General features: G+C 40.0%; 1 protein-coding gene across 3 annotated transcripts in view; it reads left to right on the forward strand.

The window, feature by feature from the left end:
• dennd1b (DENN/MADD domain containing 1B) overlaps positions 1-21,552 on the forward strand; it is a 180,408-nt gene extending 158,856 nt beyond the window's left edge. For 2 of the 3 annotated variants that reach the window (XM_058072328.1, XM_058072330.1), the window contains 4 exons: positions 1,714-1,803; positions 14,950-15,041; positions 16,534-16,756; positions 17,516-21,552. In XM_058072328.1, coding sequence (XP_057928311.1) covers positions 1,714-1,803; positions 14,950-15,041; positions 16,534-16,756; positions 17,516-18,241 — 1,131 coding nt within the window. In that variant the 3' untranslated portion in view covers positions 18,242-21,552. The remainder of the gene's footprint in view (positions 1-1,713; positions 1,804-14,949; positions 15,042-16,533; positions 16,757-17,515) is intronic. The other variant, XM_058072329.1, reaches the window with a different exon arrangement.
• Positions 21,553-24,452: the final 2,900 nt, after the last annotated feature.

The following is a 24,452-nucleotide window of genomic DNA, read 5'->3' on the forward strand; positions in this document are numbered from 1 at the left end:
ACTGTCTGAGGTTGTGGACAGGTGTCTTTTATACTGATAACCAGTTCAAACAGGTGCCATCAATACAGGTAACGAGTGGAGGACAGAGGAGCTTCTTAAAGAAGAACTTACAGGTCTGTGAGAGCCACAAATCTTGCTTGTTTGTAGGTGACCAAATACTTATTTTCCACCATGATTTGCAAATAAATTCTTTAAAAATCAAACAATGTGATTATCTGGATTTTTTTTTCTCATTTTGTCTCTCATAGTTGAAGCGTACCTATGATGAAAATTACAGGCCTCTCTCATCTTTTTAAGTGGGAGAACTTGCACAATTGGTGGCTGACTAAATACTTTTTTGCCCCACTGTATAGCACATCATGACTGGTTCAAGACTCTTCATCCTTGTATTTAGCAAACATCAACTGCTTGTATTGTTTCTTGAATTGGCTCATCGTTGTGCATTGTTTGATTTCCTTACTCAATCCATTCCATAGTTTGATTCCACATACTGAAATGCTATGGCTTTTTAACGTAGTCCTAGCATAGAAGTGTTTCAAATGTACTTCTTCCCTGAGATCATATTTCTCCTCTCTTGTAGAGAAGTATTGGATGACATTTTTAGCTAATTGGTTATTTTTAGCCTTATGCATTATTTTAGCTGTTTGAAGATGAACTATATCAGCAAGTTGAAGTATTTGTGATTTTTAGAAATAAGGAGTTAGTATGTTCTCTGTAGGCGGCATTATGAATTATCCTTACTGACCTTTTTTAGCAGTACATTTAGCGAGTGACGATTGCTTTTATAGTTATTAGCCCATATTTCCACACAATAAGTAAGATATGGTAGAACCAGAGAGCAATAAAGAGTGTGGAGTGATTTCTGATTGAGAACAAATTTTGCTTTGTTCAATATTGAAATATTTCTGGCCACCTTATGTTGTATATTTTGTAATATGAGGTTTCTAGGTCATATTTTCATCTTTTGTGATCCCCAGAAATTTATTTTCGTTCACCCTTTCAATGTCTACATCGTTTATTTGTATTTGCTGGTGCGTGTCCTTTCTGCTGTTAGCAAACTGCATGATTTTAGTTTTATTTAGGTTCAAGGACAATCTATTATCATCAAACCATCTTTTTAGTGTGACTATTTCTTCTCTGACCTTTCTAATGATTTTGTCTGTACTCCCTCCAGAAGAAAAAGCAGTGGTATCATTCGCAAATAATACTAAGTAATAATAAAGTAATAAAAGTAATAATAAAGTAATAATAATAAGTCTTTCGTAACCTTGGAGATATAAAATGATGTGAAGTAACACATTGGAAATGACCAACTTTATTTATAGATGAGGTAATTCACACTATTTTATGGAATACAAGTTAAAATCATTACAAAAAAAATCAAATTATTCTCAAATCATGACATAAAATCATTCCATAGAGGTTAATTAAACGTGAAGAGTGCAGATAAAGTAGTTATACAATAGAATTAAATTAAATTTAGCTTCTTGCATTCTGACACATTTAAAAAAAATGTAAAAAAAATGTGACATAACTGATTTATCACCAAAACAATAACAATTGCAAAATCTTGCGTGGAAAATTATGCATTTGTTTACGTAGCACAGAGTCTGGGAGGTCTTGGAGCACAGCCACCGTGGGATTTTTGAAGTTTTAACATCTTGTACACCAACACCAAACATCATATTTAGCTTCCCTGTTTCTTCCTCACAGGAAGGAGAAGAAGAGGGGATAACGGTCTGTGCAGGGTCCCCCACGAGCACCAAGAGCCTGTCTCCAAGGCGACTACAGAGGATGAGACGGGTATGACACACACACACACACACACACACCAGATGAGTTAACTACTGCTGCACTGATCACGCCAGAGCTTGACCGTCATGGATCAGACTTCCACCTCCGCGTTCCTCTCATTGCTCTCCTCTCCTTTTTTCTCCATCCCAACACTCATTATTTTTTACCTCGCCCTTTGCCGAGTAGCACCTCTTAAAACTATCACTTTGTCAGAGTGCCAAATGTAATCAGCAGCATTTTATTTTTCCTTCAACTTCATGCAACAAGCTCTCTCTGAAGCAAATCCTGTGCCGGTTAGCATTTCCTGTCAAAGACTTGCCTGTGCACTGTAAATTTGGGTTGTGTATTGTTGTTGTGTGTATATGTACACAAAGTACGTAAAGTGAGCTTAGAGTGTACTGCAGTGTCGGGTTACTGTAAACATTGACTTTTTCTACTTTAGTGCAGGGGCCTCAAACTCAATTTACTTGGGGGCCACTGGAGCTAGGGACTGGGTGAGGCTGGGCTGCTTCAGGTTTTACAAAAAAAACAAAAGAAACGCATTTATTAAAAACAGAAAAATGAATAAACTTTGCTTTTGTTCCGATTTTCTACAATAAAAGCTCTGATAAAACATTCCACTTTTCTCAAATATCTTAATTTTTAGAAGATGAAAAATAAATAAACAAATCAACAATAAAGAAAATCAATCAGTAATAAATAAATATAATAATAATAATAAAACAGCAAATAATAAAAACTTAAGAAACCACATATAGTTGGTGGGTAGACAAATTATTTTTTCAGATTAAAACGAACAAAGCATTATTAGAGCCCTGTAGACATGACAAAACACGACTATAGTCACATTTATACTCTTTTTATTTACAACATATTGCGCAACCGCAGGGTCTTGAGACACATGCTAACTCGCAAACTAGAGAGCTAGCGACCTAAACGGTAGCCTTCAAGTTATTTCCTTTCAACTTAAATAGCCAAAAACTTACCACTTCCACACGGATAGGGAGGACAACTATTAACAGTTATTTAACCTTTAACATGAACATTAATCAAACGTAATATTTTTTCCTGGGTACATGATACCATACAGCATCCATATCAAACTTGCGCGGGCCGCACTAACATTAAACTTTCATATCAAGGCTGGGGGCCTCAAACTAGCGTCCTGCGGGCCACATTTGGCCCGCGGGCCGCGTGTTTGAGACCCCTGATTTATACATATTTTGCTAAGTATTTTCTGAGAGATAATTCTTTATGTTTTTTTAAATCTTTTTTATAGACATGACAAAACAAGACTATAGTCACATTTATACTCTTTTTATTTACAACATATTGCGCAACTGCAGGGTCTTGAGACACATGCTAACTCGCAAACTAGAGAGCTAGCGACCTAAACGGTAGCCTTCAAGTTATTTCCTTTCAACTTAAATAGCCAAAAACTTACCACTTCCACACGGATAGGGAGGATTAACTATTAACAGTTATTTAAACTTTAACATGAACATTAATCAAACGTAACGTTTTTTTCTGGGTACATGATACCATACAGCATCCATATCAAACTTGCGTGGGCCGCACTAACATTAAACTTTCATATCAAGGCTGGGGGCCTCAAACTAGTGTCCTGCGGGCCACATTTGGCCCCGCGGGCCGCGTGTTTGAGACCCCTGCTCCAGTGATTAAATCTGCGCAAGTCTGGACAGTACTTAAACACGTGCATGCATGCATCCTCAGGGATACATACATTTAAGTTCCCGTTGTTATATATTAAAACATGGCAACTTCCATTTTTAACATAATGCCCGCATGCACGCCGTGACATTTTGGTCACGCTCATGTAAGAGTGTGATTAGGAGAAATTGTACGGTGCCTAATTAGCATTGTGTGTCCAGTGTGTGTGTGTGTGCGCGGCCGAGCTGCAAATTCTTAGCACACAAGAAGGTGCGAAGGCCTGAGGGAGGGAGGGAAAGCAGAGGAACGGCAATTAGGGCTTTTTTTTTTTCCAAAGGCCTCCCCCTCGGACACCCTCCTCCAAGCGAGTGCACACACACACACACACATATACACACACAAAGGATGTACACAGATTAACAGTTAACATACACACACCTACAAACATGCACGCGCCGTGTTAAGGATACACACTCTCACACACACGTGTCCGTGCCATTAGGGGCTGCTCATTGCCACGGTAACGGGTCCCTGGAGACCATTGGAGGAGGGTCACATAGGACCCAGGAGTGCGTGTCCCACAGCTGTTTGTGTGTTTTTACATTGTCCAGCAGTACATCCTCATCACTCTTCAAGTGTTTACCCTAACCCAACCCGCCGTATATACATCATGTAAAATACATGTAAAAACATAAAACAGATTAATCACCTTTTTATTCTATTTTTAAAGATGCTAGCATATATGCTCTCCATGTACAGTGTTACCCAAGAACAGCTTTAGCCATCTTATCTTTATTTCTTTCTCCTCTTCCTGCCTTTTTTCCTTCACCTCGCTATCAGGTCTCGGTACTATTGTTCTCTCTGGACCAGGTGTTCAATGCCAGAAACCAACCTCAGTGGGAATAAGATGGTTAAATAAAGGTTAAGTGTTGCAGGTAAAAATAAAAAAAACCTGCTAGGGGCAATGTCCCCCCCCCCACCGTAAAAAAATATAGTCATCCACTTCGCTTGAAATGTTAACACAGTTTGAACTTAATTATTCATACATATTCTTCTTTCTTGGTATTTATATTAATCACACAGATATTAGTGAAATATTATAAATATATAAATCATTTTTAAATGCACTTTGGTCACATAGGTATGTGTGTTTTAGTGTTTAAAAGGGTTTAAAAACAAAATAAATTTGTTTGTTTTAGGGCTGCAACTATTAATCGGTTTATCAATTAATCGGTCAGTAGATTTTTTTAATTGCATTAAAAACATCTTTAATTTCTGTTTTTTTTTTTTCAGAAAATCTAAATGTTGGTTTAATAGCTCAGTAAAAAAAATAAATGTACATACGAATACAATCATCATTTTCTTAGATGATTAATCTAAGCGTGTTGTTTCGATTAATTGAGTCATCCGTTAGGCCATATGTGGACCAAATGAATATGAAGCAAAAAATATAGTATGTTTAAAAGGGTTTAAAAACAAAATAAATTTGTTTGTTTCAGGCCTGCAACAATTAATCGGTTAATCGGTTAATCGATTTATCGGTCAGTTAATTTTTTGACTTGCATTAAAAACACACATCTTTATTTCTGTTTTTTTTTCTTCAGAAAATCTAAATGTTGGTTTAATAGCTCAGTAAAACAATACATGTACATATGAATACAATCATTAGCATTTTCTTAGTTGATTAATCTAAGCGTGTCGTTTCGATTAATTGTCATCCACTTGCTTGAAATGTTAACACAGTTTGAACTTAATTGTTCATACATGAAGCTGTATTTAAGTCATCTTCTTTCTTGGTATTTATATTAATCACACAGATATTAGTGAAATATTATAAATATATAAATCATTTTTAAATGCACTTTGGCCACATAGTTATGTGTGTTTAATATTTAAAAGGGTTTAAAAGCTAAATAAATTTGTTTGTTTTAGGGCTGCAACTATTAATCGGTTAATCGATTAATTTTTAGAATTGCATTGAAAACACACATCTTTAATTTCAGTTGGTTTTTTTTTTTAGAAAATCTAAATGTTGGTTTAATAGCTCAGTAAAAAAAAAATGTACATATGAATACAATCATTAGCATTTTCTTCATGATTAATCTAAGCGTGTTGTTTCGATTAATTGAGTCATCGGTTAGGCCATATATGGACCAAATTAATACAAAGCAAACACCTATAGTTAGTGGTTGGGTTTGAAATATATTAGAAAAGAGGGAAAATATGGGTCCCAGTTTGAGACCATTTGCAAAGAATTATTTAACAACTTTTCGAACCTTTTTTGCCCAAAAAGTAGCCATTTACTAAATTAAAAAAAGAACTAAAAAAATGTAAATCATGTGTCTTAACTGCATGTACAGTACATAACCCAGTGTTTACGTTTTTCTAACTGATAAAGGTGGAATTGGCCGCAGTGTTTGTTTATTTATATGTTTAAAGAGACCTGTCCATTTCCCATATTTATAACCAGCAATTGCTTCTCTGTGTGTTTTTGACAAACCGGCCCACGGACGAATCATGTGACCTGATCCGACGGCAACCAAACCTTGCAAAAATGTGATTTGACGCAAAACATTCCATTCTCCTTTGATGAAAAGAAAACCGCATTGCCTTATTTTTTTTCATGACTCATTTTTAGAAACCGCTACTCGACGGAACCATACCCGGATCAGCTCTTTTTAACGAATCGTATAAAAATAATGAGTGAAGTTCACACTGTGTGTGTGTGTGTGTGTGTGTCGCTGTCTTACGTGTGCACAGTTCAGCCAATGCTGAGCAATGCGGGTGACGAGGAACATTTTGGAGAGCTTGTTGATTAGGAATGGAGGAGGATCCCTTTTCGTTTGACAAAAACAAGACTGCAGCCTTCAAATAACAACTACTGTTCTGGCTGCTTTGTGGTTTTATGTGTGTGTGTGTGTGTGTGTGTCCGTTCATTTAGGATGTTGGTTTTGCACTGCAAGCTTTTCATTGTGGCCGGACGAAGGCATCAGGCTTCTTGGCAGTGGCGTACGTCTGTGCATGTGTTGTCACGCCTTGTCACGGGGCCACAGAGTGACAGCTGTATAAAGACGAGAGGTGACTGAGACTAACTTATGGACAATGACAACCAGCAGGATCGTGGCCAGGCCCCCTCTGGTTTCCTTTCCTCACACAGAAAGGAAGTGTTAGAACTCCGTGTGTGGATCAATTCAATACATGCATGGGTGGCTGTGTTGGATTCCATCAGCGTAAAACTCATATACCAGTATAAAATGTGTCATTTGGAAAAAATGCATGAAATGTACGCACAGTATATATAATGTCATTGTATGGTCATATCACCTCCTACTTCGGTACCAGGTACATTATTAAAAAAATAATAATAATGAAAAATTAAAAAACTTAAACTGTATTATGGAAAGCAGGAAGTGAACAAATGTAACAGTTACTGATTGTAAAAGTACCAGATGTTTGCTAAATACAAGGATGAAGAGTTTTGAATAGCACGATGTGCTATATATATCACTATATTGACAGTTACTATGGTAACCATTATGTCATTGGATGGTCATATCACCTCCTACTTCGGTACACTGTACATTATAAAAAAATTAATAATAATAAAAAATAAAAAATAAAACCTTAAACTGTATTATGGAAAGCAGGAAGTGAACAAATGTAACAGTTACTGATTGAAGTACCAGATGGAGGGGTAGGATTTAATAAGCTTTGCTTCTTCCTACTCCTTTTGGACATGTGGAACTGTGAACTGATTATGGGATGCATTCAATTGTAATCTGATGCATGTTCAAATGAAATAAAAACATTACCATTATATGATTTCAAATATAGGTGATTTGAAACAAAACACACCCTTAATGTTAATTAAAGTAAATACATACATGTAATATTTCAGTACTTAATATATAGAGTTGCTCCGGTTTGTTTTTCACAGCTTCCTCCATCATGGTTTATCAAAAATAAATTCATAAATTATCATTGTGCATATTTAATCACATTTTATGTATTCCTGGCCTAAATTCATCATTTACATGGATAAAAATGGCTAAAAGAATACAAATACAAGGCATTCAGAAGACAAATATGTAATATCTAGTATTCTACACTGGTCACTAGGTGACAGTACTAGCCACCATGGGAAGCATGCTGTGCTCAAAGGCACTCCAACAATGCTAACGTATGAGTCTTGTATGAGTTATGTCTACTATGTTGGGTAATATAAGTGTAAAGGTGACTTTAGGGGTGTTATCACATGTCTGGAGGGCTCTATTGTAAAAATAACTATATTTAGAAGTGTGTGGTTGGGTTTTCTACTTCAAAAATATTCAATTTATCAAGAAGGAATCCCACTTGGCAAAAGTACACTTATCACGTTCAGGTCTGGAACCATGAGGGATTACACAATTTAATTGAAAAGTTTTTTTTGTTTTTTTTTTAATGGACAGTTTCTATTCCATTTTGGCCCAACATCTTCAGACTATGTCTAAAATCCTTAAGCAGAAGATAAATTCCACCATTACGAGTGTAAAGGTGACTATAGGGGTGTTATTTCATGTCTGGAGGGCTCTAATAATTCTTAAAATATATATATTTAGAAGGTTGTAGATGGGTTTTCTATGCTCTAGCTTCAAAAATATTCAATTTATCATAAAGGAATCCAACTTGCTGAAAAATACACTTATCATGGTCGAGTCTGGAACCAATTCTCAGTGATAAGTGAGGGATTACACAATTTAATTGAAAAGTATTAGAGGATTTATGGATAGTTTCGATTCCATTTTGGCCCGCCATCTCCAGAATATGTCTAAAATCTTTAAGCGGAAGATAAATTCCTCCATTTTATGTGTAAAGGTGACTATAGGGGTGTTATTTCATGTCTGAAGGGCTCTAATAATGTTAAAAAAAAGCATATTTTTAGAGGGTTGTAGATAGATATTCTATGCTCTAACCTAAAAAAACATTCAATTTATCAAGAAGGAGGCATACTTGGCCAAAATACACTTATCACGCTCAGGTATGGAACCAATTCACAGTGATAAGTGAGGGATTACACAATTTAATTGAAAAGTATTAGAGGATTTCTGGACAGTTTCGATTCCATTTTGGCCTACCATTTTCAGAATACGTCTAAAATCTTTAATCTGAAGATAAATTCCATTTTTCAGCAAAACAATGAGCCCAACCTTACATCCCAACTAGAGCCAAGACCTAAATCCAGTTGATAATTTAGTGAAAAGGGCTGTACTATGAGTGTCAAGTTATGAGTAATGTGACGTGATATGTTTCTTTAAACTTTATATTAACTCCCTGACAGATAAGATTATGTGCAGGTTACATGTCAGCGTTCTTTTGTTTTTCTTTATCCACTGCATATATATTTTTAGTAAATGAAAAAGCACATTTTTAAACCTGAATAATGGGAACTATTTCACTGACAATTCGGTGATGTATTGCAAACTTTTTCTACTCAAGCGTTTAGTGTTCCCAGACCACAATCTACCAATTTAATTTATTTACAATGTATATGAAAAGGCTTTTTTTTTCCCCCAAAGCAAAAGGTGTATATTGGAGCTCAGCTTGTGTCACAGGATATCTGAAACCAAAGTGCCATCTGGTGGCGGCGTCTTGGTACTGCATGGCCACCACTGTATAAGTCAAGTTTAGGTCTAATAGAATAAGCATAAAGCGTATTTTCCTTCTTTTATACGGCTCCTGTTTAAGTTTGCTTTGAGCGACGGCCAGTTGGACGAGCGAGCACTGGATCTTGTCTCAAACGGTGTTTTTCCTCCCCCCTTCTTTGGAGCGCGTTGCTCTTAAACAGGCAAGACTTGGCCGTCACTTCTGCACAAAACTCAGCCTTCTCCCCCAAGGTTTGTTTGCATTTTTACCGGCATCTCTTTACATAAACTGCCAAGCTGTGAGATCAGTGCCCACTTTAGAAATACCCTATGAAATGCATAATGTACGGCGGGGGCTTTTAAGGCCTCCCCGTAAGCGTTTTGGCCACGTCACAGAGAAGCAGAGTTGGTTGGGTTGTAAGTGGTCATGCAAGGGGGAAGTTTGTTTCTTCAAAATGCAGCCGACTAAATGGATGCTGATGACTTGATTTTTCTCTTACAACCAGAAACCAAATGCAATGTGTTGCATCAGATGTGGAAACTTTTTTTTTTTTTGCATGAGGAACGTGAAGGTGGTGAGGATGAGGTCAGAGTTTTCGGTTTCTAATTTACTCACAGGCTGAAACCTTTTATGTCCAAAAATACTGAAGGTATTCTTTTGCTCTTTGGCCAAGTCCGCCTGAACTTGGATCAAAGCTGTGAAATGTTAAAAATGATAAGGAAAGACGTAACGCGGGGCTGGAGGTCATTTTGCTGTAATTTTTTAGTTTTTTTTTTTTTTTTTTAATTTACGTGACAGCAGAGGTAGAAAATGTGAGACAGGAAGTGACTTTTTCATTTGCACCTTTCAGCTTCCCCATTAGCCCCACAGCAAGGAGCTAATGGAGCAGCAGTATGATAATCTGTTGTTCTTCTATTTCATGATTTCCTCTGTGCTGTCAGGCCGGGGGCATGACTATATTTGACTGCGGGTGCCTCCGATCTTAAACACGCTTTTTTTGTTCTTTACATTTTTCCGCACAGTTCATCAGAGTTCACATGTCAGATAAATCGCTGCTCTTCAGGAACTCTGCGTCGAAAAAGTGTGAAAAGCAAGTTGTTGGAAACTGTTTCGGTGTAACCGCTGTGCTCGGGGGCGGGGGGTCAACGCCAAGAGAGGCAATGACAAATTGACAAGGTCGTGTATAGCGAGGGAGCGTCCGTTCTATGCTCTAATTTAAAAAAATATTCAATTTTCAAGAAGCCATTACTTGGCCAAAATACACTTATCATGGTCGGGTATGGAACCAATTCACAGTGATAAGTGAGGGATTACACAATTTAATTGAAACGTATTCGAGAATTTATGGACACTTTCAATACTATTTTGGCCTACCATTTTCAAAATACGTCTAAAAATCTTTAAGCTGAAGATAAATTCCACCTTTACAAGTGTAAAGGTGACTATAGGGGTGTTATTTCATGTCTGAAGGGCTCTAATAATGTAAAAAAAAAGCATATTTTTAGAGGGGTGTAGATAGATTTGCTATGCTCTAACTTTAAAAAATATGCTAACGGCTACCATGCTAGCACCTAGCAAGACAGCCTCAGGTCCCGAAAAGTTTGGGGCAGTCCCATAGTGTCCCCATATCATGCCACGTGTGTATTTGCCTTTAGACATGAGTAAATTAGCTAAAATGCTAACATACTAACAGTCATCATGCTAGCACCTAGCAAGACAGCCTCAAGTCCCAAAAGTGTCCAGGCGGTCCGATAGTGTCCCCACATCATTCCATGTATTTGCCTTTAGACATGAGTAAATTAGCTAACATGCTAAAAGTCATCATGCTAGCACCTAGCAAGACAGCCTCAAGTCCCAAAAGTGTCCAGGCGGTCCGATAGTGTCCCCACATCATTCCATGTATTTGCCTTTAGACATGAGTAAATTAGCTAAAATGCTAACATGCTAAAAGTCATCATGCTAGCACCGAGCAAGAGACCCTCAAGGTTAGAAAGTGCCAAGGTTGTCCTGTAACATCCCGACATCCCGAAGATAAATTCCACCTTTACAAGTGTAAAGGTGACTATAGGGGTGTTATTTCATGTCTGGAGGGCTCTAATTATTCTTAAAATATATATATTTAGAAAGTTGTAAATGGATTTTCTATGCTCTAGCTTAAAAAAATATTCAATTTATTAAAAAGCAATCCTACTTGGATAAAATACACTTATCACGCTCAGGTATGGAACCAATTCGCAGTGATAAGTGAGGGATTACACAATTTAATTGAAAAATATTAGAGGATTTATGGACAGTTTCGATTCCAATTTTGGCCTACCATCTTCAGAGTACGTCTAAAAATCTTTAAGATGAAGATAAATTCCACCTTTACCAGTGTAAAGTTGACTATAGGGGTGTTATTTGATGTCTGGAGAGCTCTCATAGTGTTTAACAAAAGCACATTTTTTGAGGGTTGTAGATAGATTTTCGATGCTCTAACTTTGAAAAATATTCAATTTTATTAAGAAGCAATCCTACTTGGCCAAAATCCACTTATCACACTCAGGTATGGAACCAATTCACAGTGATAAGTGAGGGATTACACTATTTAATTGAAAAATATTAGAGGATTTATGGACAGTTTCGATTCCAATTTTGGCCTACATCCTCAAAATACGTCTAAAATCTTTAAATCTGAAGATTACATCCCAACTAGAGCCAAGACCTAAATCCGCTGAGTCAGATAAATCGCTGCTCTTCAGGAAGTCTGTGTCGAAAAAGTGTGAAAAGCAAGTTGTTGGAAACTGTTTCGGTGTAACCGCTGTGCTCGGGGGGGTCAACGCCGAGCGAGGCAATGACAAATTGACGAGGCCGTGTATAGGGAGGGAGCGTCCGTTTACGGCTCCCTGCGGAACTTCCTTTTTCGGACAGACGGTACCAAAGCTGTAACCGAGATCAGAGTGGCATGCGGGCCCTGTGACCTGTGTCTGCTTATGTTGGGCTTCACCTTGCTTTAATAAACACCTAGAGGGGCCCCGCTTCCCCCAAAAAAACATGTTCAAATGAACAGCCTGGTACACACAAAGCATATGTGTGTGTGTGTGTGTGTGCGTGTGTTTCCCGCCCCTCCCCAAGTGTTTCACAGGTGCATCTCCGCTCTGTCGGCTCGCTGTGGTTGGCTGCCATGTTAGACTGGCCCCAGATTTACTGCCCTGACACAGGAATCCATTAAATGCTGTTTAGGGATCCCAGGCCCGGAGCCCCTCTCAAATCTCTTTCATTATAGCTCCGAGCTACCATGGAAGGGCAGCGAGTTGGCCAATCAACTGTGCCACCACATGTGTTCCTGCTTAGGTCCAAGACCGAGAGGCTTAAGTGACTACTGCACACATTTTAACTTGTTGTTGCTGTTTTTTGTGAACTGGGACTGTGTGTGTATGTGTGTGTGTGTGTCCCAAATGAGGCTGTGCCAGGTATACACGGAGCGCTGATGGAGACTCGGTGCACCCAACTGATACTGACCTTTGGTTCCTTCTCCCTGTCCCGTCACCCTCAGGAGCATTTCGGAACATTTTCCCGACATTTTCCTCATTAATCCGTTCCAAAAGGTCGAAACCAAAACCGAAATTCAGAGCCATCCCAAACTTCTTGCACGGCTCACTTCCAAATACACAAACCTCTGGCGTGGTTAAAGACCATAATACAACATTATAACAACATTTATAGGTCAGACAAGTGGAATAAGCATAATAGGTCCCCTTTAAGGAATCATGTAAATCCAATTAGTCCATTCCAGACACCCAGAATTATGAGCACAAAACAGTTTTTTACACAGAAGAAATCTAGTTTAACTAGGTCTGCTTTATATTTTCACTTGTTGGGTATGTTTGTGTAGTTTTGTGTTTTATTGCAGCATTTTGGGGCCCGTACCTGTTGGAAATGTGCTATATAAATACATTTGACCTTAACTTTGTATCGGTATGAGAATAAAGACGAAATATGAGGTCGTAATATTCAGAGAAAAAAAATAGCAGAAACTTTCAATATTTACTCATTCGCTACTAAAGACGTATTTATATGTCTTTTACGTTTTTTTTGCGGGGGTGGGGCAACAGAAAAGAGAAGTTTTCGCATGGGTTTTCTCCGGGTACTCCGGTTTCCTCCCACATTCCAAAAACATGCTAGGTTAATTGGCGACTCCAAATTGTCCATAGGTATGAATGTGAGTGTGAATGGTTGTTTGTCTATATGTGCCCTGTGATTGGCTGGCCACCAGTCCAGGGTGTACCCCGCCTCTCTCGCCCGAAGACAGCTGGGATAGGCTCCAGCACCCCCCACGACCCTCGTGAGGATAAGCGGTAGAAAATGGATGAATGAATGAATGAGTTCTCTTCCTATTTAGTGTGGAAGTGGTAACTTTTTGTCTTCTTATTTTGTCTTCCCCCCCCCTCGGCCATCTCTGTATGGAGTTTGCATGTTCTCCCCGTGCATGCGTGTTTTTTCTCCGGGTACTCCAGTTTCCTCCCACATTCCAAAAACATGCTAGGTTAATTAGCGACTCCAAATTGTCCATAGGTATGAATGTGAGTGTGAATGGTTGTTTGTCTATATGTGCCCTGTGATTGGCTGGCCACCAGTCCAGGGTGTACTCTTGCCCGAAGACAGCTGGGATAGGCTCCAGCACCCCCCGCGACCCTTGTGAGGATAAGCGGTAGAAAATGGATGAATGAATGAATGAGTTCTCTTCCTATTTTGTGTGGAAGTGGTAACTTTTTGGCTTCTTATTTTGTCTTTCCCCACCCTCGGCTATCTCTGTGTGGAGTTTACATGTTCTCCCCGTGCATGCGTGGGTTTTCTCCGGGTACTCCGGTTTCTTCCCACATTCCAAAAACATGCTAGGATAATTAGCGACTCCAAATTGTCCATAGGTATGAATGTGAGTGTGAATGGTTGTTTGTCTATATGTGCACTGTGATTGGCTGGCCACCAGCCTCTCGCCCGAAGACAGGTGGGATAGGCTCCAGCACCCCCGCGACCCTTGTGAGGAAAAGCGGTAGAAAATGAATGAATGAAATATTTGTTTAAAAAAATGTAAAAAGCAAAAAAAAAGTTGGTAGTAATAAAACCCAAAGAAAACACCTCGGTATACATTATCAGCATGGGTTGTTTTTTTTTTGTTTGTTTTTTTTAAGTAAAAAAAAATGGAATTATGCGTCCCTGGGTGGACAAAGTTTGGACGCCCCTGCTATAAAGAATGCAACATTAAATATGTGCAGCACCCCCATCGCATATGTTTTCTTGTGTACGAAACCAAACCACAGAGGGGACGGTTTAAACAACAACAACAACAAAAATGTCCGCCATGTGAGAAGAATGTCAATTAGAAGGTGAGAGATGATGCTGGAAGACGTGCGGCGGTGGCGAGAGAGGAGAGAGGAACATGTGCGTGGCGGTGGAGGCCATGTTAATAAGTGGCCCGCGGCAGATGGGAAGCGGTCCCGCGTTGCTTTGTAAAAAGCTGCTGTCTCTTCTTGAACCCGCACATGAAACATGTTACACAGGTGGCTTATTAAACCCGCTGTGTCACTAAACGGCGCCACATACTGATCATTCAGCACTTTGCTCTGACAAACACCATGTGTGTGTGTGTGTGTGCATGTTAGCATGCTCTTCGGCAGCAGGCCTGCTCTCATAGCTGCTTAGTTGGATAAAACACTTCAAGATTCTCACCCCCCCAAGACCCTAATTTGACTCATTTTCTCTCAACTCTTAGGGTTTCAGGCCCAATAAAACAAGCGTCATCCTCGGAGGACCCCCCCCCTCCCCCAAACACATCTTCCTTATTCATATATGTTTTGCATTTTTCTGTGTGATTCTCATTAGCAGCATAACTTCAACAAGTCTCCCGTGAGCGCGGGCCCGCGAGATCTCGGCTTCGGGGTTGTTGATGATGATGAGCTGGACAGTGCGAGCAAGTGAGCGTTTCTTTTATTCACCCTGGTTGGATTTAATCACCCTAACCGTGTGTACAAGTATGATTCATACTGTGGTATAACTTATAAGATTTCATTTTATAGAAAAAGAAAATGTTAAAAGTGAAAAGATGCTGGAGGCGGTTCTTTTTTTTAATGTATGGTGATACTGCCCCCAAGTGGATATTATTGGTAAAAACCTTTCCCCATATTTCCACACAGTAAGTCAGACATGGTAGAACCAGAGAGTAATAAAAAGTGTGGAGTGATTTCTGATTGAGAACAAATCAGAAATATGGAAATATGGGGTAATAACTATAAAAGCAATCTTCACTCGTTAAATGTACTGCAAAAAAAAGGTCAGTAAGGATAATTCATAATGCCGCCTACAGAGAACATACTAACTCCTTATTTCTAAAATCACAAATACTTAACCAATTAGCTAAAAATGTCATCTACCAGCAAATACAAATAGACGGGTGAACAAAAATAAATTTCTGGGGATCACAATAGATGAAAATATGAGCTGGAAACCTCATATTACAAAAATACAACATAAAGTGGCCAGAAATATTTCAATATTGAACAAAGCAAAATTTGCTCTCAATCAGAAATCACTCCACACTCTTTATTGCTCTCTGGTTCTACCATATCTTACTTATTGTGTGGAAATATGGGCTAATAACTATAAAAGCAATCTTCACTCGCTAAATGTACTGCAAAAAAGGTCAGTAAGGATAATTCATAATGCCGCCTACAGAGAACATACTAACTCCTTATTTCTAAAATCACAAATACTTCAACTTGCTGATATAGTTCATCTTCAAAACAGCTAAAATAATGCATAAGGCTAAAAATAACCAATTAGCTAAAAATGTCATCCAATACTTCTCTACAAGAGAGGAGAAATATGATCTCAGGGAAGAAGTACATTTGAAACACTTCTATGCTAGGACTACGTTAAAAAGCCATAGCATTTCAGTATGTGGAATCAAACTATGGAATGGATTGAGTAAGGAAATCAAACAATGCACAACGATGAGCCAATTCAAGAAACAATACAAGCAGTTGATGTTTGCTAAATACAAGGATGAAGAGTCTTGAACCAGTCATGATGTGCTATATATATCACTATATTGACACTTACTATGGTACACATTATGTCATTGGATGCTCATATCACCTCGTACTTCGGTACGAGGTACATTATTTAAAAAAAAAAAAAACTTTAACTGTATTATGGAAAGCAGAAAGTGAACAAATGTAACAGTTACTGATTGTAAAAGTACCAGATAGAGGGGTAGGATTTAATAAGCTTTGCTTCTTCCTACTCCTTTTGGACATGTGGAACTGTGAACTGATTATGTGATGCATTCAATTGTAATCTGATGCATGTTCAAATGAAATAAAACCATTACCATATCCTGATGTGGTGATACAGTATGTGCAAAGATCATCATTTTTTTTTGTCCATGATTATATGTTGCAAATGAAGGATTTCATCAGAAGACAGCGGAGATGTCCCCTCATACACGGAAGACAGCGATGACTCCTACTCTCTGGATCTGGACATCGACTCCTCGCACTCGGGGAAGATGAACCTGCTTGAGGAGATCCTGGACTCTCTGAGCACCACCACCATGGAGCAGGGCAAGCTCAGCGCTGCCAAAAGTCTGGACTTCTTCAGGTCTATGGAGGATCTAGACTACCAGGCCCCGGTATGAAATATTTGATAGGACAAACTATGATAAATGTATTTCATTCTAACCATTCAGCACACATCAGTACCCGGAGAAAACCCACCCATGCACAGGGAGAACGTGCAAACTCCAACATGGCCACCGTACATTTATCAATGTATTTACCATAACTGGTTCTACTTGGACAAGTGGTTAGCGCGCAGGCCTCACAGCGAGGAGACCCGAGTTCAATTCCACCCTCTTTGTGGGGTTTGCGTGTTCTCCCCGTGCATTTGTGGGTTTTCTCCGGGTACTCCGGTTTCCTCCCACATTCCAAAAACATGCTAGGTTAATTAGCGACTCCAAATTGTCCATAGGTATGAATGTGAGTGTGAATGGTTGTTTGTCTATATGTGCCCTGTGATTGGCCGGCGACCAGTCCAGGGTGTACCCCGCCTCTCGCCCGAAGACAGCTGGGATAGGCTCTAGCACCCCCGCGACCCTTGTGAGGAAAAAGCGGTAGAAAATGAATGAATGGTTCTACTTGAACAAGTGGTTAGCGCGCAGGCCTCACAGCAAGGAGACCCGAGTTCAATTCCACCCTCTGTGTGGAGTTTGCATGTTCTCCCCGTGCATGCGTGGGTTTTCTCCAGGTACTCCGGTTTCCTCCCACATTCCAAAAACATGCTAGGTTAATTGGCGACTCCAAATTGTCCATAGGTATGAATGTGAGTGTGAATGGTTGTTTGTCTATATGTGCCCTGTGATTGGATTTTCTCTTTATTTCTTCTTCCTCAGAGCAAACCGAGCCCTTCTGGCACCTGCCACCCCTCCAGTGAGATGGCTGGTGAAGCCGGGGGAGAACAGGGGGGTTGGAACATGGGTCAGGATGACAGTGCAGTCCACGGGAAACACCTTCCACCGTCCCCACGTCGACAACCCAACAAGAGCAGCCTGAAGGTCTCCAAGAAGCCCCCCGTGCATGTGACAGATGAGCAGCTCGGCCCCCATCCTCTACCTCCAGGGAGACAACCGGGAGACCGCTTCTCCTATTCACCTTCAACGTCTCACAGAATTCCACTCACGCCACCATCTCCAAATTCCTCTTACATTTCTTCTTCTTCCAATCACTCTCCACTGCCGATGGTCCGTGTTCGGACCATTTCAGAGCCCCAAACCAGCACCGAGCCCCCCCAAGCCCAGAACCCGCCAGGCTCCACTGGCATCCTGAGGAGGAAGGTGCTCTCCAAGGAGACGGTGAGGAACTACAAGCAAAAGTCTCTACAGAGGCAGGCCAGCAAGGAGAGTCGGATCAGGAATTCTATGCAGGTTCCCTGGGAGAAGGATTATACGGAGCGGGTCCCAGGTCACGCTCACGGTAAAGTCCTTGGGGCTACGGTGCAGGATGGAGGTCTCCTGGAGGAGATCGAGTCCATGTGTTGTGTCGGGCCGGTCCTCCACAGCGGCCTGCAGCTGTCACAGGTTCACTGCAACAACCACAGCGAAGCCACAGAGCAGTCTTAACCTAGTTCTACCCACCTGCCACCCGTCTATGTGGACACTTTCTATGTCAGCACCAAACCACCAGGAAGCGGAAGAAACGTGATGCCATGGAGGGTCGAAAACAGGAAAAACTTGTAGAGTAGAACAAAGTCATCACTTGTGGACAAGAAGGTGATGTATGGACGAAAGTATTGGGACACACATTTACATAAAGACCAAGATAATACAGTGTTTCCCACAGGACTGCAATCTATTAGTGGCCAGCTCTTGGTTGGGGGTTGTTTTTTTTATGTCATATCCCTCCTCCTACATTTTCTTCTTCTCTGGCAGACCCGGTAAGTTGTAATGTATAGTGAAGCCGAAAAAGGAGCACTCAAATGTATCTATGGCAGTCCACAGATACATTTGAGCATTTGTGGCGGGCCCACCACAAATACATGTGGACCGCCAAAGATAAATTTGAGCGTTTGTGGCAGGCCACCATGCGGAGTGGACCTGCGACAAATACATGTGGACCACCACAGATACATTTGAGTATTTGTGGTGAGCCCATTCCACATGGTGGCCCGCCACAAATACATGTGGACCACCACAGATACATTTGAGTATTTGTGACGGGCCACCATATGGAGTGGGCCCGCCACAAATGCATGTGGACCGCCACAGATAGATTTGAGCATTTGTGACGGGCCACCATGCAGAGCAGGCCCACCACAAATACATGTGGACCGCCAAAGATAAATTTGAGCATTTGTGTCAGCCCACTCCACATGATGGCCCGCCACAAATACATGTGAACCGTCACATCAACCACAAATACATGTGGTTATAATGTTATAATCTGTGGTGGTCCACATGTGGAGTGGGCCCACCACAAATACATGTGGACCGCCACAGATAGATTTGAGCATTTGTGGCGGGCCACCATGCAAAGCGGGCCCACCACAAATACATGTGACCGCCAAAGATAAATTTGAGCATTTGTGGTGGGCCACCATGCGGAGTGGACCTGCGACAAATACATGTGGACCACCACAGATACATTGGAGTATTTGTGGCGGGCCCACTCCATATGGTGGCCCGCCACAAATACATGTGGTTGTAATGTATAATGAAGCCGAACAAGGAGCTCTCAAATGTATCTGTGGCGGGCCACCATGTGGAGTGGGCCCGCCACAAATACATGTGGACCGCCACAGACACATTTGAGTATTTGTGGCAGGCCCACTCCACATGGTGGCCCGCCACATCAACCACAAATACATGTGGTTGTAACGTATAATGAAACAGGGAGCACTCAAATGTATCTGTGGCGGGCCACCATGTGGAGTGGGCCCGCCACAAATACATGTGGACCGCCACAGATACTTTTGAGCGCTCGTTGTTGGGAGAAGGATTATACAGAGGGGGTTCCTTCACACCAAACATCATCCAAGCCTCCCTTGTGGTTGCGCACTCGGAGCAGAACGGAGACATATTAGTTCATGTGGAAGTGGGAAGTGTGACCTAAGACTTTTGTCCATTTGTTTCATTTCATCGCCATTGGACCACATTTCACTGGATAAATTGCACTTTTCGACGAACAAGAAAGATCCTTTTGTCCAAAACTAAGAAAAATAACGTCAGTCCCGATGAGCCTTTGATGCTAATTGTACACTGTGTAAAATATCTATGCCTTACTATTCATAGCCCTGCTAGCAGGTGTTGTCCAATGGAAGGTGCGGGATACTTGGTGTTGGATTTATAATGTGCTGTAAGCTGCTGGTCAACGTTGCATTCCAGATGTGCATGTACAGACCTCCATTCTCCATCTTCTTCTTCTTCTTCAGCTTCCGGTCGCACACTGATGATGATAGCGTGTATGATTGTAACGACGCAACTGAGGCCGTACGAGTGACGTCTACAGTCTGATTCTCCCATGGAGAGAAACACTGCGTGCAAAAGGTTAAAAAAAAAAAAAAAAAAATCTTTCCATGCGCTCAGGTTGGTGTTATTCCCGCGATTGTTCTCCTGATTTAGACCAGACGCCAGTCGGCCTGGCAGCCATGCCCATTAATGCTTCGCTCATAAAGTGGCTGGCGGGCATCGAAAAGAGCAGACTTGAGTCGTTTTAACTCCAAAAAAGGACAACTCCAGACCCGACCGACACGAAGTGACTATGCAAACGTTTTCCAACTCAAAAGCTACTACTTGAAAAAAACATTAGCAATCAGCGTAGTTTCCAATGGGAATAAGCCACATGTCAGGTGTGTTGTGTGTCTTCACCAGTGTGTGGTGTGCCTTATATGATAAGAGTATCACCCTGGTACAGTATTAAGTACATTGCCCCTTTTCCACCAGTCACTTCCTGTTAGCCGTACCATGCTTCCTGGAACGAAAAGCTTGCGTTTGCACAGCTCAAAGCGAACAATCCAATATAATCAGGACTACGGTTTTATTTCTGGCATAACCGTACAACTGGTCGTAGCAAAAAAAATAGCAAAAAGTGAGTAAAAAAATGTCAAGAACAAAATGAACCTGCTTCTTCTGACACCCGCTGCTCGTTGAGAAGAGCAATTTGTGTTTTCACGGTTTTTGTTTGTAGTCCTCACTAAAAACAGTTATCCCTCGTTTATCACGGTTACTGTGATAAGTGAATTTTCAAAGTAGGATCCCCTTTTTAATAAATGAAATATTTCTGCAATTTGAGCAAACATTTCTGCATAAACATTTCTACCAAGGTAGCATAATAAAAGTAGCATAGCATAATATTAGCAGGTAAGGCATTCCACAGTATTGGAGCCAGAATAGGAAAGACCCAAGAGCATGCATACTTCTTTCTGGCATAACACTGAAAACTAATCTTATGTAATCTTGTCAATTTTAAACAGGAGAGGGCTAAGCATTGATCCTTGTGGTGCTCCGCAATCGAAACCACAGTACTCAGAGGTCACATTATCATAAACACGATGTGTCCGATCCAGGAGATAACATCTAAGCCAACAAAATATCAGTCCAGTAGCACCAGTATGCATTTGAAGGTATTCCAGTAAGATATTTTCAAGGATTTTCAAAATAAAAGCCAGTTGTTCCAGAGATGAAGTGACGAACAATTACTGATATCTAGTGGCCGATATAGAATACTACATTCATTTGTATTTTAGTTAATCTTCAGTATGCAAATGTTTTAAACAATAGGTCGTATTAACTGAGATTTATGAATTAATATATTTTTGAAAAATCTTGATACATCGAAGCCGCGAAATTCTAAGCTTAATGTGGCCAGGGACGACTGTAGAGCATAGCAACAAAGACCAGGTGCGATAAAATGTCTTTGAGTCAAATGTACAAATGTATTTGTGGCGGTCCAAATGTATTTGTGGCAGGCCGCCACAAATAAATAAATAAATAAATGAATGTATGGGAAAACACTGAGATACTGTATGTTCAGGAAAGCAAACCCCACCTAATAAATAAGTTTTTTTTTTTTTTTTATAAGTTTAATAAAGTTCCTACGGTGGAAAAGGGGCTTAAGCGTATGCAATATTAATATATAAATAAAACGGTCCTTATCATATTTTCAGATTGAAAAAAAAAAACATGTTTTGTCGTGACCAAATGACCATGAAATGAATTGTTTTTGTTTTTTTCAGGCAGCAGTCGCTTCCTGTCGCTTATTTTTTTTTTTTTTTTTGGTCTCCTTATGTTAGCTAGCCGCTTTTCTCGTATTATTACTTTATTACTTCATTTCTTTCCTTTCATTTTTAACACATAGGTCAAAAGGCATTTCAAACAATGTTCTCAGAGGACTTTCTCCAATTTATTTCATTCTAATAATCCTAATAATAATTTGAAAAAATAAGAAATATTTTCAGCTGACTGACTAGTATTTTTTTCTTGAATATATTTTCCATGGATAATAATATATAAATGGTGTATGTTGTAAATGACACCTAATGTGAATGTTTTAGATTTTATTTTTGAAAGAGACTATATAAATATAAATACAGTATATATTAAAAAAAAAAAATATATACAATTAATGGCCCACATGTTTTCTGCACGTATATTCTGTACTTGGATGTACTGTCCTGCTTTGACAGACTTGGTTCTGTGATGAAAAGTACTCATTTCAGTATTTAGCATACATTTAAAAAGACTGATGCAACTATGTCATTCTGCCTTGTATTGGATTGCATTGTAGTGTTCAACATCATATGCCTTTTTTTTTTTTTTTTACATTTATCGGCTGCTGTAAATAAACCATAGTAAAGACATACCTGAGCAGATACTACTGCTGTGAGTGATCTATATAAATATATAAAAATAAAAATGTTGGGGTCCCTGTTTACACTAAGACGGTTAACATGTGAGTGATGGCAGAAGAAGCACTTCTTTGGTGCTATAGTCGCTAATGTAGCGGTGATGATCATCATCTTGTAATTTAACATCACTTCCTTGCAGCCAAAATAGTCAAAAAATACATCAACATCTCCGGTATGTAGTATGAGTACACACGTGACTCAATATTGTAATAACAAAGTTGTTTTTGGTACGTTCTGATACTGTGGCACACTTGCATGTTGTCGTTGTGGAGGAAAACAACAACAATGTCAATCTAATGAGGTGTTGATGGCAAACTCGGTACAACTGAACATGTTGTATGCACTGTGAAATGAAAATAAATAATACTCTTTCATGCAACATGTACGCGTCGGTTTTTGTGCACAAATGTCCTTTTAAAAACAAGAAAACTAGCAAAAAAAAACCTCTAACAACTATCCATGCTGTGATCATGCATTAACACATTCATTCATTCATTCATTTTTTACCGCTTGTCCTCAGGGGAAAGACAAAATAAGAAGCCAAAAAGTTACCACTTCCACACAAAATAGGAGGAGAACTCATTCATTCATTCATCCATTTTCTACCGCTTATCCTCACGAGGGTCGCGGGCGGTGCTGGAGCCTATCCCAGCTGTCTTCAGGCGAGAGGCGGGGTACACCCTGGACTGGTGGCCAGCCAATCACAGGGCACATATAGACAAACAACCATTCACACTCACATTCATACCTATGGACAATTTGGAGTCGCCAATTAACCTAGCATGTTTTTGGAATGTGGGAGGAAACCGGAGTACCCGGAGAAAAACCCACGCATGCACGGGGAGAACATGCAAACTCCACACAGAGATGGCCGTGGGTGGGGAAAGACAAAATAAGAAGCCAAAAAGTTACCACTTCCACACAAAATAGGAAGAGAACGCATTCATTCATCCATTTTCTAACGCTTATCCTCACAAGGGTTGCGGGGGTGCTGGAGCCTATCCCAGCTGTCTTCGAGCGAGAGGCGGGGTACACCCCTGGACTGGTGGCACAGGGCACATATAGACAAACAACCATTCACACTCACATTCATACCTATGGACAATTTGGAGTCGCCAATTAACCTAGCATGTTTTTGGAATGTGGGAGGAAACCGGAGTACCCGGAGAAAACCCACGCATGCACGGGGAGAACATGCAAACTCCACACAGAGATGGCCGAGGGTGGAATTGAACCCTGGTTTCCTAGCTGTGAGGTCTGCGCGCTAACCACAAGACCACCGTGCACCCCACAAATATTTCAGATTTAACAGATTTTTTCCCTCAAATATTCCGACTTTATGATCATAACATTACAATTTTTTTCTTTTAATCTTAATTTTAACTTAATTTTTCTTTCAATTTTTTTTTAATTTCCCAACTTTGATTTTTTTTTTAATTCTCATAGCATTCCAACTTTTCTAAAGAAATACATGTTTTTGTCTTTAATTCATTCAATCCCAGCCATTTTTCAAAAGCCGTCCCTTTCAGTACCAGCCACTTGATTTTTCAAGGCACACAGATTATTGTGTTCTCAAATAGCGGGGCAGGCCCATTTCATTTCAATGCAGACCTACCAACATGTACAAATTTAGAGTACTCAACAGGCAATTTGACTCTTCAATATGAATAAATATCAGTTTCTCTAGTATTTCAAATGGTGTGGGGGGGGGGGTGAAAATAAATCTGACTCATCATATTAGAGTCATCTTTCATCAGAAAAAAAGGCATTTTTCTACATTCTTCTGTTCTTTAGTAATCAACAGTAGGTTTCAGCAGTTTCGACCGAGGCTGGAATTGAACCCTGGTCTCCTGCATTAACACATATACTGATGATAACATGTAATAGTTGCAGTATTTTTGCTGTATTTTGATGATTTAAAACTTCTT

Source organism: Doryrhamphus excisus, chromosome 5, assembly GCF_030265055.1.
Source record: "Doryrhamphus excisus isolate RoL2022-K1 chromosome 5, RoL_Dexc_1.0, whole genome shotgun sequence".
NCBI classification, from domain to species: Eukaryota; Metazoa; Chordata; class Actinopteri; order Syngnathiformes; family Syngnathidae; genus Doryrhamphus; species Doryrhamphus excisus.